Source organism: Ictalurus punctatus, chromosome 8, assembly GCF_001660625.3.
Source record: "Ictalurus punctatus breed USDA103 chromosome 8, Coco_2.0, whole genome shotgun sequence".
NCBI classification, from domain to species: Eukaryota; Metazoa; Chordata; class Actinopteri; order Siluriformes; family Ictaluridae; genus Ictalurus; species Ictalurus punctatus.
Genome location: NC_030423.2, coordinates 21,772,836 through 21,789,571, shown reverse-complemented (window position 1 = coordinate 21,789,571; position 16,736 = coordinate 21,772,836). Strand labels below are relative to the sequence as shown.

The following is a 16,736-nucleotide window of genomic DNA, read 5'->3' as shown; positions in this document are numbered from 1 at the left end:
AAAAAGAACTAAAGAAGGAAGAGAACAAAAAGGAAGAAAGAAATGAGAACATGAACATAAAGAAAGAAAATGAACTAAAGGAAGAAAAAAAGAACAAAAAGAAAGAAAGCATAGGCATCCACCATGATGGATTGACAAACCACAGCAATCGGATGCTTTTATTAAAATACAGATGAAGCTATAAAACGAGGTGAAATGGAGTGGTGTGTGTGTGCTGCTAACAATCAAAAGGAAGAAAGAAGAGTACAGTTCGAGGTTGTGACATCACGTGTACGGGTTTACATTTGGACTGAGAAGCTGTGCGAGGCTCAGCAGTAGTGGCTCAGATCAACGTTTCTACTTGTTTCACTCAGTCCAATCTATCAGCAAACCTTCAAAATTCATCAGACACATGGAATCGGGAAAAGCTGCGGCCTTTAAAACTGAAGACCGCGGACACAATCGAAGAGCGAGCTCAGCTCTAATCTAATCCGGCTCTGGTGAAGAACCGCTCTTTAGATTCCTTCACCAGATGGACAACAGGAGAAGGGTGTGTGTGTGACCACTTCTACCACACTCGTACCACAAAAAGCCTCTGTGTGTGTGTGTGTGTGTGTGTGTGTTTTAGATTACACCCACTGAAATGTTTGGACGAGACGGATTGTGCTGCGCTCGATGTCTAATGAAGAACATCTCGAGGCTTTGTGTTCGTGTGCTTTGCGTTGTTTGTTTTTCCGAGTCCGTGAGCTGTGATGTCACGGTGACGCTGGAAGACGTTGCGGCGAATCGGCGAAGGAGAAAAGCATGGCTGGATCTAAATCGATCCGAAATCACCGAGCAGGCTCGATAGATTCTTCCTCTTCGTTACCTTGGAAATCGGAACTACGTCATTTTCGACCTAGGAAGTGGGGGAAAAACCCTCCATGCCTCCATGTTTTTAGCAGCAAGCCTGCCAGCTAACGCTCGTTACACGTGAAATGTACAGAAGTCAATGTTATAAATTGAACTTGAATTGAATATTCCTGTATGTTGATCAATACTAAATCGTAAAGCAAATACTTGTGTGTGTGTGTGTGTGTGTATATACACAATAGAACTCGTTTAAAGGCGAAGGAAGAAGTGTCACTTTGTTTACCGTGAGCAGCCATGTTGCTTTGACGTCACTTGCTGAACCCGGGGTTGAGGAGACCGCCCTGAGTTTACGAGCCTGGCTTAGTTTTCTCCTACTCAGAGGATGGAGTAATTCCAAGTTACGAGTTTTCGTCGTTGATCATGTACTCCTTCCGCCCCCTCTTTTTCCTCTTAGTTTATATTTAATGCACTTAACTAGCCGTTTAACTCTCTCACCTGTCTGCGTTATTGCATTGCATTCCATTACACAACACTGTATCCTGGTTCATTAGTTCTCCTGATTAGCACAGTGGAGCTTTTACGTTGGCTCACTAATGAACGTACCATTTGTCGAGCCCTGTGTTTGCCCTAGCGGTGGTGTAGGCATGGTGTCAGTGTGTTTTAAAACACTGATTAAGTATTGAATACATCATCATCATCATCAATAAATAGATAAATAATCATAGCATTTTTCCCATGGAGCGGTATTCCCCTTTGAACACTCACTGATCCACTGCTCTGACCCGTACAGAGCTCAGCACACAGGTCTCTTAAGGCAGGGAGGGACTCTGAAAAGGCATCGTGGGTTTGGCTGCCCGTCTGCAGTGACATGACGTGTGTGTGTGTGTGTGTGTGTGTGTGTGTGTGTGTGTGTGTGTGTGTGTGTTGCATGGATTCAGCGTCCAGACTACGCTTGCATTTATAAAATTCATACAGCCGGAGCTGGAGCGTCCGGATCAGGGTGGTGGTTCGGCAGGATGTCCAGTTCGTCCACCTGAGGCCCGGCGTGCAGCGCCACCAGCTGGTCGTGGGGCATGTCGGCTGCTGCTGCCGCAAGGTTGCTGATGGATTTGCTTTTCACGCACTGGAAGTCGACGTGGCGGCTCTTTCCCTCCTCTTTCTCCCAGGACATGCGGATGAACGGTCTCTGTACGTAGTTGTAGATGACCTCGGGCCGGCCGCCGGGACGCTTCTTCACTTTCTCCTTGTAGGTAGGATAACCTGAGAGGAGAGGAGAGATCTCACACACAGGTCCAGTAGAACGCTCCAATGATAACTGAGCACATGAACAATTTTCAGACTTCCTTTCCATGACATTTTAAAAAGGAACAAAAGTTTTTGGTGTTGAGGATCCGGTTTCAATAATACGCCGATAAGCAAATTAACGCTGTATGGCAGACAAATCGCTTTCCACCGCCTCGTAACCCGACCTCTTACCTTCGATGCCTAATCGGATCTTCTTCAGTCCTCTCTCCTTTAAAACCGATTTGGCAACGTCACGATTCTCGATGTATTTGAAGAATCGATACAGTTTTGTGCTGTAGATAACTACAGGAAAAAAGAGAGAAGGAGACAGACAGGTCACCATGACGACAGGGCGGATCTTTCATGTTAAACACTAAATACGTTAGAAAGGTATTAAAATGAGGTTTTATATTAGGTGAGCGTCGTCACCAGGAAAGGAAGGGGCGGGGGAGGGGGGTTGCGGCTATACTGTAGTTTTCTAAACATGAACCATCGTAGCTTCTGTAGTTGATTCTCAGTTTATCCAAATCGCATGCGTTTCTGTCAGTTATTTGGCTCGGACCAGAACCTAGCTACAGGGCTACACCCATTAGATCCGATAAAGGGAACGTTTTTCAGACCTTCATACATTTTCCATTTTATATACCCTTTCCGTTCTGATCGGTGAACTGATAACCTTTTTTTTTTTTTTTTTTTTTTTTAAAGAAATACATGCTTATTCCTCCTGCGCCAAATTAAACAACGATGCGTCTCACCTTTTCAGCATTTCTGGTGTGAGTCAAAAGTGGTAACGTGAAGCGCAACAAAACAAAACCGCTTCAAATTGTTTTATTTATAGTCTTGAACTTAACAAGATTTTTAATTGTTGTCTTTCTGTTAGTTGCCTTTTTAAGCAAAAACAATAATAAATAAATGTAATCGGATCTTTGCAACTTTTAGTTGAACACCGCTGGTGCACAGTATTCAGCGTCCATGATAGACCGATATCAGATGTTTCAAAATTGCTAATTCCATCACAGTATTAGCACTGGAACAAATAAACTAATAAAATACATAAAGGAGTAACGTCTTCCTCTGATGCTTCAGAAATCTCAGAAATTCACAAGACAAGTTCGCTCAATTATCGATGGTTTCCCCAAACAGAATTAAATCCTCTAGCTATGTAGTTCAGCTAGCTAACATTAACGCTTTCATTAACACACATTAGATTCAGCTAGCAAACTTAATCGATTATTATAATAATACGGATATAGTGGAGTTTCTGCGACCCCCAGCCTTGGCATTTTGTTTTCTCTATGTTAATTACGATCGCACTTGTGAATCCGTATTCGATAAATGTTCCTGGCATATTTTTGTGTTCGTTTCATCGACTTCTGTCGTTCCACCGAATCAGAGTCACTTGACGAGGTTGAGGAACTAGCGGAGGCACAAGGACGGAAAAAATCTGTGTGTTTTTATTGCAGCACACCGTTTAAACGTTTCGGTTTGACGGGACGAGGCTGTCAGTTTCAAACGTTTGAAAATAGTAGCACGTACGACCTTCAGAGTCGACCTTCACAGTTCGAGTGATGTGTGGAATGTTCATTTGTAAAATAAATACATAAAACAAAAAAGAGATGTGTATGTATGAGAGGAGTATAAATAAGATACTGACTCTGAGAGTACTCCTCGCCCATCTGAGGCGGATACTCTTCATCCCAGTCCACCACGTCGTCGTCAGTGAGCACCACCACGTGGCACTCTCTCTCTCCGCTCTGAGCGCTGGCCACCATCAACGGCAGCACCATCTCCTCCAGGTACGACTCGAACTGCTGCCGTGCGCCGTCGTTTGACAGCTCGTGCATCAGTGCACCTGATCGAGACGGGAGAAGGAGAAAAAACAAAAACGCCCGTTAAGTATTTCTATTTACTAATATACAGTACATCATTCAGCAGAAACAGATGCTGCAAACTGTTTCATTCCTCTTACACCACAGCAACTTCCCAATAATTACAAATGTTATTAACTAAAGAACAAGCTTGTACCTTACGTTATAGCAGCTATAAGCGGTCGTTCCTTCACTTTCTCTTGGATGTAATAAGACAGAAAAGAAGTGGCTTGGTACTAAGAAACCACAACGGTTAAAAAACTCCGTCTTGAAGACGTCGGAGAACTTCAAGCTACAGCTTTGCCTTGGACTGTTAAAAAGCGCTGACACTGGGGACTCCTTCCAGAAATGTTAAATAAACATCTTCACAATTTCTTTAAATCCGTTTATTGTAGCCTCCGTGAATGAGCCGTTGCTAAAGCAACGAGAACGTAATAGAAAGAGTGCGTTACTGGAAATTTATCGTCGTGGAGAATTCATCAGATTCGAGAATTCAACAGAACGTTTTAAAGTAACCCTGATTGTGACGTTTTTAACCATTACAAATATTTTAGGTCAGATATTTTTAAGTAAGTATTTACTCAAGTAAGGCTCTAAAGGAAAATATTAAGTTATCGGTATGGTTACTTAATTATTTGAGACAATATTCACTACCAGTGTTGTACAAGTGTACTTACTTACAACTACAACTGTGTTTATTGTGATGTAACTGCGAGTAAACCAGCTCACAGTCACTTTTCCTCTCAGATAAGAATACCGTTCGCTAAGCTGAGTAAATGGCTAGCTTAGAACCCAACCGTAGCTAAAAGATTTACAGTTAATACATCGTCAGCATCTAATCATTTGCATATTGGATGTGATTGGTTCAGTGCAGGTGAGTGGATTTTATGACATCACAACTCCATGCTTAACCCTCCTGTTATGTTATGGGCCCATTTCCACATTTGAGATGTCTGAAAGCTCGATTAAGCTCTCTTTTTCCTCTTTGAAATTTTTTGACTTTCCTCATCTAGGGTCACTTATATGCAAATATTTCTTATGTGTATTTAAACTGTGGAAGTCATTTTGACCCATAACATAATGAATATAACTTTTTCTCCCCAACAGAATAGGAGGGTTAAACAGAGCTATTTATTATTCAGTCCCTCCAGGATTTTGCGATCGCAGAAATCAAAGCAAACGGTGAAAATATTCGGAGGAACTTGCAATTTTTCAAAATGACCACCGATTTGGGCCGAGACACGTCGTGTGACATTGTCACAACGCGCGTTCAGCCAAAACTCTCTTCGATTCGTGCGCATCGAACACGAGCACAGCTGATAGGTCTCATTTACCAACAATCAAGCACTCACTGTGAAAGAGCACACAACTGCGACTTCGCCAATTCGAGTAGTTTTCCGCAAAAAGCACAAAAAACATTGCAAGTTGCATCGCAATTTAGAAAAAAGCCGCAGCAAAAATCGAGCATTTTTGGCCACAACACCCCCCCCCCCCCCCCCCCCCAATTTTTTATTTTTTTAAATCCGCAAAATCCTGTATAGACTGTTTAGTGTCTGCATCGAATTTCACCCAAACACCAATCTGTCTTAATCTGAATCAACCGTCCACTGAAACATTTTAAGTAGACATGGCAACACTCAGGATCTGTTTCCAGCAGATAAAGGCAAAAAACAAAACAAAAGGAGGGACAAAATAGTGGCTCGAAAATCAAAGGAATCAGATTGGTGTCACCGCTACAGTATATAAAGAGATTTGATTGTATTTTTGTGTCAGGACTGACTTTATTATAATTATTATCGTTGAAAAGGAAGTGACTTTTGTGTAACTGAATAAAAAAGCTGCCGTTTTCTGCTAGTCGTGTTTTTTAAAACAAATATTACGGTACGAGTATGGATCTCGGCATGATGCACGAGGTTTTGGTATCGGTATCAGAAAAGAAAAAGTGGCATCGTGTCATCACTAATTTGAACAGTTCCACCAGCTGGGTGCATCATTTAAAATTTCCATGACTCAGCCATTCAGATTAGCATTTGAATACAGAAAACAATACTCGCCGTCACTAACACACACTGATATGGAAACAGAGACGAGCATAAATTATCATCCAAGATGATCAGATCAATAGTCGCTGAGCCTTATGTGACGAGCACACCAGAAAATACTGACCTATTTCTATTCTCTCCAAAATCCATCTCTCTCACACACACACTTACACGCGCTGCGTTAACAAGTGATCTGCCCATCTCCTTTGCCCAAGACGTTTTCTACAGAATTTTTTTCGACGCTTGTTGAATACTTACTCAGATCTCTGCACTTGATGGTGCTGTAGTCAAAGGAGATGCAGAGGTAGTCACATGCCTCCCTCAGCTCGGGAATGGAGATCCCATCGGGGCAGCGGATTATCCCCGATTTGTAATAATCCTGCCGTGCAGAGAGAGAGAGAGATGCAAAGGGAAGACAAAACGGCAGCCATTACTGCAGCAGCTCTGCACACACACATACATACACACACACACACACAAAACCAAGCAACACAAATACCTCGCCAGCTACGCGGCCCTGACCGGCTGGTATATTTAAATCCTGCCAAGCGTGTTTTCAAAACAGCAGCTCGAAAGGCAGCGAGTGTCTTTCCAAGCGCGTGACACATCCGGGGCTTTTATCCGCTCATGCTGGAAATTGCTGAGAGACTGTGTTTACGTCGCCATCCAAAGGATCTAATGATACTGTTATAATGATAAACTCTCTGGACTGCTTAGTCCTAGCTCAGTAATCACTAAAATCTCCATGACGTTCTGTAATAGTCAGGGGAAAAACGGTTCTACAAACTGAATAACAACAACAGAAAAGCTGAAGCAAGAGAGCAGTGTTTCTCTCTCTCTCTCTCTCTCTCTCCCTCTGTGTGTGTGTGTGTGTGTGTGTATATATGTGCACGTGTTTTCTGTGTGTGTGTTTGTTTTTGCTCAAGGCTCCAGACACAGTAAGGAAATAAAAATCCACAAATAACAGAGGCACTTAAAGTCATTTTGATGTTTGTTAATTGCAACAACTAATTACATAATAACCATGGGTACAAAACCTAAAAAGAGATTTTAAAAAATAAAATCTAGTATAGCTTCATTTACATATCTCTTTTTTTAAAATCTACTTCGGTTTGTGAGACAGCGCCATGATTTCAGCGACAGCACAACAAGCGACGTCTGTATCCAGATTTTCTCGCTGTTATGCAAATTAGCTCTGACGGAGCCAAGCGACAAATCCCAACAATCGGCTCGAACGATTCATCGGACCAATCCTGCAGCGCGTGTGGTGCGATGTTTCTTCAGTTCCCTGCTCACGGCATTCCTACCCGTGATTAGTTCCCGTTTACTGTTTGATGTCCAAAAATGGAAGAACTTATAACCGTGTTTGCATCTTATCCGGTCTGGTCATTAAACGTGTAGAGAGACATTACGAAGAAAAATAAAAAGTTTGAAAGGAAGTAGCAAAGATTGTTGCGTGTCCATATATGGTGAGCGTTTAACCTGTCGACGGAGCTACTACGAAGCCGTGCATGTGACCTGTAAGTCAGATTAGTGCGGTGTTTAATTTATGTTTAAGTAGTTAGCTTTAAAAATGTGCTACATTAAAAAAAAAGAAAGAAATAAATTTAACAGGACATGCCCATATTAGCGGTCACTAAATGAACTCCAAACACCAAAACAAACCTGGAGCTCTTCACGCTGGTGTGGATTAGCTGCACGTCACTTTATTTTTCTTGATTTTGCCATAATATCTCTCATATACAGAACAAAAAGGCGTCAGTGTATCATCGCGGATCATCTCACTACTAACCCGCCACACGCTATTTTTTTTTTTATCTTGGAGTCACAGTAAAGGTGTAATGATTCACTTCTGAGAAACCAAGAGAATTCTGTACAACTTCGATCTCACTTGTGCACTACTGTATCTCAGTTTTGAAAAATAAGCAGCAAATAGAGCCAATTTGTTTGTTTGTTTAATTTTTACTCCATTTCACCCCCAATCTGGTCATCTGGCTTACCAAAAAGGGAAGGTAAACACGTGCTTCCTCTAAGAGGAAGACTTATTTGGTGTCCTAAGTGGAATGCTAGTTGCACCACCCACTGATAAATGTTACTATGGCAACCAGTGGTAGGAATGCCTACTGGCAACCTAGTACAGCAACTGGCGACTTGCAGCAATATAAATCGCTGTATGTGTGACTATAGCTCAACACACTCAGAGGAAAGCGCTATCCTCACTCTTCCATGTACATAGGCTGTGTCCGAAATCGCGTACTGTGATGGTACCTAATGCGCTCAGTGCAGTCCCTACTGCACGGCCACTGAAACAGCACATACTAATCAGTATGTGCGTGTAGTATGATTAAAATCCCAGACATACTACATCCGCCATATTGGCATTGTCATGTGACCTTCAACGTCATCATAAACACTGAAATCTTAAAGGGACGACCTGATTAAAGCAACAGAACTAAAGGCAAAATGCACATCAGGACCATTAACTGAATTAGTAAAATGCAATGCGGCAGTGTTAACAGGCTGAGGTAAATCCGTTCCCGTTAGCTTGGCCGGTTAAGGCTTGAAAAAATGTTTCAAACGCTGTGACAACTGTTTTCTTGTTTAAACCTTCAACAAGTTAGCAATTTATTTGAGTATTGCTAAACAGAGCAACAGCAAGAGCGGACATTCCCGCGATTTCTATTTTCTGAGCTCGTCCGCACCAAACCTGTTGCGTTATGGGAATTTTTGAATCGCCAACTGGAGAATTCGGACATACCAGCCCTCTGGCGTACTGCTTTTCACCTACTGTGTAGTAGAGTAGTACTGAACACGATTGCGGATGCAGCCATACTTCCACTCACAGATGCCTACGATTGGCTATTGTCACTGTGAATGACAGGGGAGAAAGGGTATGCCCATGGTTGGCTGTGGCTTCGGACTCGTGATCTCCTGGCAACAGACTAATTGCGTAGACTTTAATTACAGCTGCGAGAGTAAACCTTTGCAAAACGATTCCGTTACCTCAATTTTTTTCGTACATTTCTGTGGAGGACAGTTCAAATATTTTAAATATTATTCGTAGTAATATCGGGTGAAACGCTCATCTCTATCGCACACATTATTCGGTTTAAAAAATACAAACAACAGGGCAGAAAGCAGACCACTCATAATAGCAGAATGTGGACAGAAGCCGAGAGGACATGTGAGTGATTTAAACACTGAGCCACTGGAACGTTCTGTGCTGAATCTCTGTTCCCATGCTAAGTCACGAGTAGCGCCGTTTAATTCAAAACTTAATCAATATGCTCTAAATGCAGCTTGTCCGTGATATTTAAACCCTGTATAAGTAAGGTTTGGTGAAGCGCAACATGCTCACCAGGATGGCGCGGAATACGGTGGAGCTGATGCCCTCGGCCACCTCGTACTCGCCCTTCTCGTTGGGCCGGGTGAAGTTGTACTCCCTCCCGGCTCCGAACATCCTGCACGCACACACACACAAACACACATACACACACAGGGTATTCTTGCAATTCAGTTCTGTTTAAAAAAAAACACGCCGTAAATGGTGACTGACTCAGCTCAGTAGATTCGCAAAGTCACCCTGTGTACAGTGGATATAAAAAGTCTACACACCCCTGTTAAAATGGCAGGTTTTGGGGATGTAAAAAAATGAAACAAAGTTAAATCATGTCAAAAATGTTTTTTAGGGGAAAAGGAAAAACAAAAAAACCTCCAATTCCCAGCTTGGATAAGTGTTCAGAATCAACCAATCACATTCAAACTCATTAAATACTAATTAGTATACACCTGCCATCAAGTTAAGTAACTGATTACCCCCAACTAAAGTACAGCTGTTCCTACAGGATTTTCCTGACTTCTTCTTGGTAACATCCAAATGGAAAAGCCATGGGCCACAAAGAGCTTACAAGCGCTTCTCTCATTGTTGAAAAATATCAATCAGGAAAGGCACTGGATATACCATGGAACACGGTAAAGACGCTAATCAACAAGGGGAGCTGATATGACCGTGACACTACTAAGAACAGGACGTCCCACTAAAATCGAGAAGACCAGGAGAAAACTTATCAGGGAGGCTGCCAAGAGGCCTACAGTAACATTAAAAGAATTGCAGCAATTTCTGGCAAGTACTGGTTGCTTCCTACATGTGATAATCTCCCAAATTCTTCATTTCTCTGGGTTGTGGGGTAGGGTGGCAAGATGGATGCATTTTTTTTAACCAATAAATAAATAAATAAAATAAATATATCCAATCTCCCAAAACCATGTGGCATAATGTGTTATGGGCTGATGAGACCATATACAGGTTTGGCACACAAAAAAAACCCCACATCACCAAAAGAACACGGTGAAGCATGGTGGTGGCGGCATCATACTTTGGGGTGGTTTTTATTCAGCTGGAACTGGGGCTTTAATCAGAGTGTCAAGTTTGGTGCAAAAGGAATGGCTCCACCAAAACAAGTTCAAGAAGTCCAGACCCAAATCTAATCAGAAATCTGTGGGGTGACCTGAAGAGGGCTGTGCACAGCAGATGCTCTGCCAATCTGACAGCACATCAGCACACCTTGCTCTTGCGAGGAAGAATGTCAAAAATATTGCTTAATTATTACTCATTGTTAAGACGTGCCAAACTGACTCTTACCCAAAAAAAGACTGTGTGAATGCTGTGATACAATCTAAAAGGTGCTTCAACTAAGTATTAGTTTAGGACTGTGTACACTTATGCAACCAGGTTATTGTACATTTTTTATTCCCCTAAAATGATTATTGTTTTTCACTTTAATTATTAGGTCAAAATTTCTCAATAAAGGTAGAAAAGGTTCTGACATTGATCTTGCTTTAATTATTTTACATCATAAAAACCCTCCATTTTAACAGGGGTGTGTAGATTTTTTATATCCACTGTAAGCACTGATACTCCCCCGCCCCCTCGCCAGGCTAGATTGTTTCCTTATAACAGCAAGTATTTTATTCCTTTAAACCACACTATTAAAATTTTACATTTATTAATGAACGATGTGAACCTTTCGAGCAGTTTATAGTTACATTTAAAGTGGTGGAACGTCCACGAAACAAGTTCCTGTTCTCACTTACCTCATAGCAGCTATAAACAGCCATTCCCTCACCAGCCTCTTTTTATTTCTCTTTCTTGAAGTTAGTAAGACAAAAAAAAATAACGTTCAGCATGTCAAGAAATCATCGCTATCGTTTACAAATCGCTGACACTGGAGACTCCTTCCATAAATGCTACCCAAGCGTCTTAAAATCTTCACATCAACGAATACACACTTTTCTTTTACATTTTTTTTTAAAATCTGTTTTTATTCGCCTTACTTTACGTGGAGCGTCCGGCTGTGAACGAGCAGATGCTATGGAAACGATAACGTGTTGGAACAAGCGTGTTAATAGCCTGAACTACTGTCAGAGCCGCTGATATAGAAAATGAATCAAAATCTTCAGGATGGAGGAGTTTGTGGTTCCTCGAGAATATGACAAGCTGCTTATAAAGTTCGGGAGAGAGAAAATAGGTAGAGGCTGGTGAGGGTACGACTGTTTATAGCTGCTATAATGTAAGTGAGAGCTGAACTAACTTGTTTCACGGACCTGCCATGACATTAAACGTGACTATAAATGTGTTGGAAAAATGTATGCGTTTTGTTCTTTACTAAATAAAAAATGGTCATTGTTGGGGAAATTGCTGTAATATGAGAGGAATTCAACACTTTGGGGAATGTTGTTACAGGATGTTAACAGGGCGTAATAATTGTGTGTTTTTGCAATGAATGATCGCTTAGTATGTTTGTAGACTCTCGGATAAAACCGGGAAAGGTCCTGTGTGGGGTAAAATATACACTATATTTGAGAGGTGGGCGATGGGACAAAGATACATCATATCACGATATTTCCAGACGTTACTACGACATGTTATTAGATATGCATCATAATATATAGGTTAAACAAACCTTTAAAAACAAGTTTGATTATATTTAACATGAAAATAAATTAACATTGAAAGAAGGGGGGAAAAAAACCCTGTTTGTCTTTTTGTTGTTGAAGTGAAGTGTATCGTGACATACCTTATCAATATTAATAATAATATTGATATTAGACCATCATATCGTCGAGCTGTACTATTACATAAACCCCTACAAACTTCTACTCTGTATCTAAAGCATTTTACATGCCCAGGTCATGAAACATTAGTCTTATGCGTTCAGAAAACATCTGTTAAAGAACAGCAGAAGTCACAAACTCAAATATTAAGGCTAACCTGCCGAGCATGGTGTTGGGCTGAGCGGTGAAGACTGCAGGGTCGATGACGAAGCGCGTGTTATCTACGATGAGCGTCACCCTCTCCGCCGTCCTCACGCTCCGAGAGCCCTCCTTCACGTTTTCGTACACGTAAATCATGTCCGAGCCGTGAGCTTTACTGTGGGGATCTGCACAGAAGGAGCCGGAGCCTTTCTGAGGCCTGGGGCTCGCTGACCTCGACCAAGATCCCGCTTCTCTCTCTCGATCTGGCACGGCATGACAAGACAAGTTAGTGTGGATATAAACATGGAAATGTGTCTGTATGACATGGGTGGACGATATGACATACATATCACACAGGGGCAAGAAAAAGTATGTGAACCTTTTGGAATTTCATGGTTTTCTGCATAAATTCTCCATAAAATGTGATCTGATCTTCATCTAAGTCTAAGGGTATTGACAAATATAATGTGTCTAAAATAATAACACAAAAAAAATTCTGATCCCTCATGTCTTTATTGAGAACAACCAAAAAAAAACACCTCATAGTGCTTGTGGGAAAAGTATGTGAACCCTTGAGTTAATGACCTCAAAAAAAGCTAATTAGAGTCAGGTTTTAGCACATCTGGAGTCTCGTTATGAAAATGAGTTTGGAGTTGTGGTGGACTACAGCTACTTTGACTGATAAAACCCCTCAAACTTTTGGAGTTTGCACTGCACAAGAAGCACACGGCGGCTGTGGCTCAGGTGGTAGAGCGGATTTTCCACTAATTGTAGGGTTGGCGGTTCGATTCCCGGACCACGTGACTCCACATGCTGAAGTGTCCTTGGGCAAGACACTGAACCCAAAGTTGCTCCTGATGGCAAGTTAGCACCTTGCATGGCAGCTCTGCTACCATTGGTGTGTGTGTGTGTGTGAGAATGATACACAGTGTAAAGCGCTTTGAATAAAAGCGCTATACAAATGCACCATTTACCTCGCCAAAAAGAGTTTTCAGAGGATCTATGATCAAGAATTGTTGATTTACATAAAGCTGGCAAGGGTTACAAAGTGATTTCAAAGACTTTAGAAGTTAGGCAAACATTCTACAAATGGAGACACTTTGGGACTGTTGCTACTCTACCAAGAAGTGGGCGCCCAGTCAAAATGACACCGAGAGCACAACGAAGACTCATCAATGAGGTAAAGAAACAACCCCGAATGACAGCCAAAGATTTGAAGGCATCATTGGAACTGGCTAACATCTCTGTTCATGAGTGCACAATACGTAAAACATTGAACAAGCAGGGTATCTACGTAGGACACCACAAAGGAAGCCACCGCTTACTAAAAAGAACATCGCTGCATGCCTGAAGTTTACAAAAGAGCACAGTGACACTCCACAGCGGTATTGGCAAAATGTTTTGTGGACTGATGAAACTAAGGTTGAACTATTTGGAAAAAACAGCACTACACCTGGCGTAGAAAGGGCACGGCATATCATCATGAAAACATCATACCAACTGTAAAGTATGGTGAAGGAAACCTCATGATTTGGGCCTGCTTTGCTGCATCAGGGCCTGGCCAGCTTGCAATCATTGAGGGGAAGATGAATTCCCAAGTATATCAGACAATTCTTCAGGATAATGTGAGAATGACTGTACGTCAGCAGAAACTGTGTAGGCGTTGTATGATGCAACAGGAAAACGACCCAAAACACCCCGGAGCAAGTCTACAACAGAAAGGCTTCAGAAAAACAAAATCCGCCTTTTGGAGTGGCCAAGTCAGAGCCCAGACCTCAACCCTATAGAGATGCTATGGAATGACTTGAAGAAAGACATACACATGAGACGTCCAAAGAATATGACAGAGCTAAAGCAGTTCTGCCAGGAAGAATGAGCTAAAATTCCTCCTGAACGATGTGCAGGTCTGATCCACAGCTACAGGAAGCGCCTGGTTGAGGTTATTGCTGCCAAGGTGGGGTCAACCAGTTATTAATTCTAAGGGTTCACTTACTTTTTAGACTGCCATTTTGAATGTTGAATGAGTGTGTTCAATAAAGACATGAGGGATCAGAATTTATTTTGTGTTATTATTTTAGAGACATTATATTTGTCAATACCCTTGACTTAGATGAAGATCAGATCACATTTAATGACAAATTTATGCAGAAAACCATGAAATTCCAAAAGGTTCACATACTTTTTCTTGCCACTATATCTCTCTCTATATAAATAAATATACACACACGCAATTCATATCAAAATATCTGAAGACAATAAACTGCATGATGTCTGTCATCAAACTGTACCACAGCAATGTTCTCGAATTCTGGATTCTGATTGGTCAGGAGGCGTTAACATTATTGTTTCTATAGTAACGGCTCATTCACAGTTACTTATACAACACATGAACAAATATAAAGTGAAGTTTTCTTTGAGGAGACGTTTATTGTATTGCTCTGTAACATGTATGGAAGGAGTCTCCAGTGTCAGCGCTCTAACAGTCAGAGGTAAATCTGTAGGTAAAGCAGTGGAGATTTTGTGTGGTTTCTCTGTAACCTGACGACCTTATTAAAGAGAGAGAGAGAACGAGAGAGGCTGGCGAGTACTCTATATCGTAAGTGATAATAGGACATTACAAAGCATTACACTTAACTCGAAATGGATGAGAAGTATGATGTGTCTCTCAAGTAATCGCTGGCATATAAAAGGAATACGACACTTCGGGGTGTGCTGTTGGAGGAAAATCATCAACTCAGCACTGCATTGTTGATATTTTCCTATAACAGCATGACGTGTTTTATTCCTTATATATATATATATATATATATATATATATATATATATATATATATATATATATATATATATATATAAAATCACAAATTCCTTCATATCTCATTCATAAGGCACATCACTTTTCATGCAGTCTTGGCTTTTTACCCAATTTCTTCTTCTCATTATTATTATTACTGTTATTTTTTTTTTTTTAGATCCTCAAGATGGTCTGCTTTACAAGATTTTAGAGATCTTAATGAGATTACAATGAGAACAATGTGCTATGAGAACAAAAAACAACACTCAAGCAACTAAGTGAGATCTAAAAATCAGGAGGCGCTCCTTTGTTTTTGGAGAACAGATTAAAACGTACAGATATACGTGATTAACAGAGGTCTTATACGGTGTTGGCGCATGAAGACGGTTCTCACCGCTGAGCTGCTGACGTGTAGGTGAGGTGACGTTCCTGATGCAGGGCGTGAGCTGGCCCTCGGCCCGTTCGTGAGAGGAATCCCTGGAGCGATCTCCAGAGCGACGCCTCTCCCTGCAGTGCTCGGCCCCGTGCAGGCTCATCCTCGCCACCTCGCTGTGCAGCTGAGAAGAGCCTCGCAGCCGACTGCCACTGCTACACACACACACACACACACACACACACACACACACACACACACACAAAGGAGAACATAAGACACATCACTCAGAAATGTACATGACATACACATCCTCAAATGTACACACAGCCCTTTAAAATGTTTCGCATTTTAAACGCTACGAGCAATTTGTTACTTATACCACAGCGCTGTTACATTCTCTAATCTGATTGGTAGGAAGGTTGCGGGAGCTCTTACGCAGTCACTTGTATGGTCGATGCTCCACATCGTCTCAGCTTTAATAATAAACAGAGCTGAAACGCTGTTATGGAAGACAAGCATATAGTTGTTGGTATGGTGAGAGTTTTCTTTAAGGAAACTTTTTATTGAACATTTATGGAAGGAGTCTCCAGTGTCTGCATGGTGTAGCAGTCAGGGCAGAGGAGAAACACGTCCCGGTTTCTTGGTAAGACGACAAGCTGCGTTTTGTGGTCTTGTTAATTTGAAGATAGTGTGTGGGGGGAGACTAGTCAGGGAACTAGTAAGGTCTGTAATAAATTAAAAACTGTCATCGTTGGCAAATTGCTGCGGTAAAAGACGAATAAAACACTTGTGCGGTTATGTAAAGTAATCAACCTCAGGGTTGTAACAGTAACTTCATTCGTTTTCCTATAACAACACAACAGTGTTTTATTTATTCGATATTAATGTATAACCAGGTTTATTATCCGTAAAACAACTAAATGTTAAAAAATAACTAAACTGTGCATTATTTTTATTATTTTAAAAAAAACCCTCCGAGATTCTCTGTCATGCGTCCTGCCGTACGTCCCAGAGAAACACGACTTCCTGAGTTCTCTTCAAATATCTTTCGATGCGTGTTCTGGAGTCAGTAAAAATCAAACCACACACACGAAAAACCTTTGCCTCGGTGAAAGTGAAGCTTTTGACAAGGACAACGAACCGTGCCCTTGAACAAGTCGCTCAAACACGGATCTGGATCCTGCAGGCGCAACAAAATGACACCCTTTTAAAATATATATATAAAAAAATAAAATGGTACCGTCAACAAACCACGGAAGATAATTGGTTCTTGAAAGCAACCACAC

General features: G+C 41.4%; 1 protein-coding gene across 6 annotated transcripts in view; it reads right to left on the bottom strand.

Annotated features, from left to right (window-relative positions):
• Nucleotides 1-127: 127 nt before the first annotated feature.
• Nucleotides 128-16,736, bottom strand: part of btbd10a (BTB (POZ) domain containing 10a) — a 28,237-nt gene continuing 11,628 nt past the window's right edge. For 4 of the 6 annotated variants that reach the window (XM_053682033.1, XM_053682034.1, XM_053682032.1 and 1 more), the window contains 8 exons: nt 15,469-15,662; nt 12,297-12,543; nt 11,120-11,173; nt 9,384-9,486; nt 6,284-6,404; nt 3,770-3,967; nt 2,308-2,418; nt 128-2,091 (listed from right to left, as the gene is read on the bottom strand). In XM_053682033.1, coding sequence (XP_053538008.1) covers nt 1,799-2,091; nt 2,308-2,418; nt 3,770-3,967; nt 6,284-6,404; nt 9,384-9,486; nt 11,120-11,173; nt 12,297-12,543; nt 15,469-15,662 — 1,321 coding nt within the window. In that variant the 3' untranslated portion in view covers nt 128-1,798. The remainder of the gene's footprint in view (nt 2,092-2,307; nt 2,419-3,769; nt 3,968-6,283; nt 6,405-9,383; nt 9,487-11,119; nt 11,174-12,296; nt 12,544-15,468; nt 15,663-16,736) is intronic. The other 2 variants (XM_017474470.3, XM_017474468.3) reach the window with 1 other exon arrangement.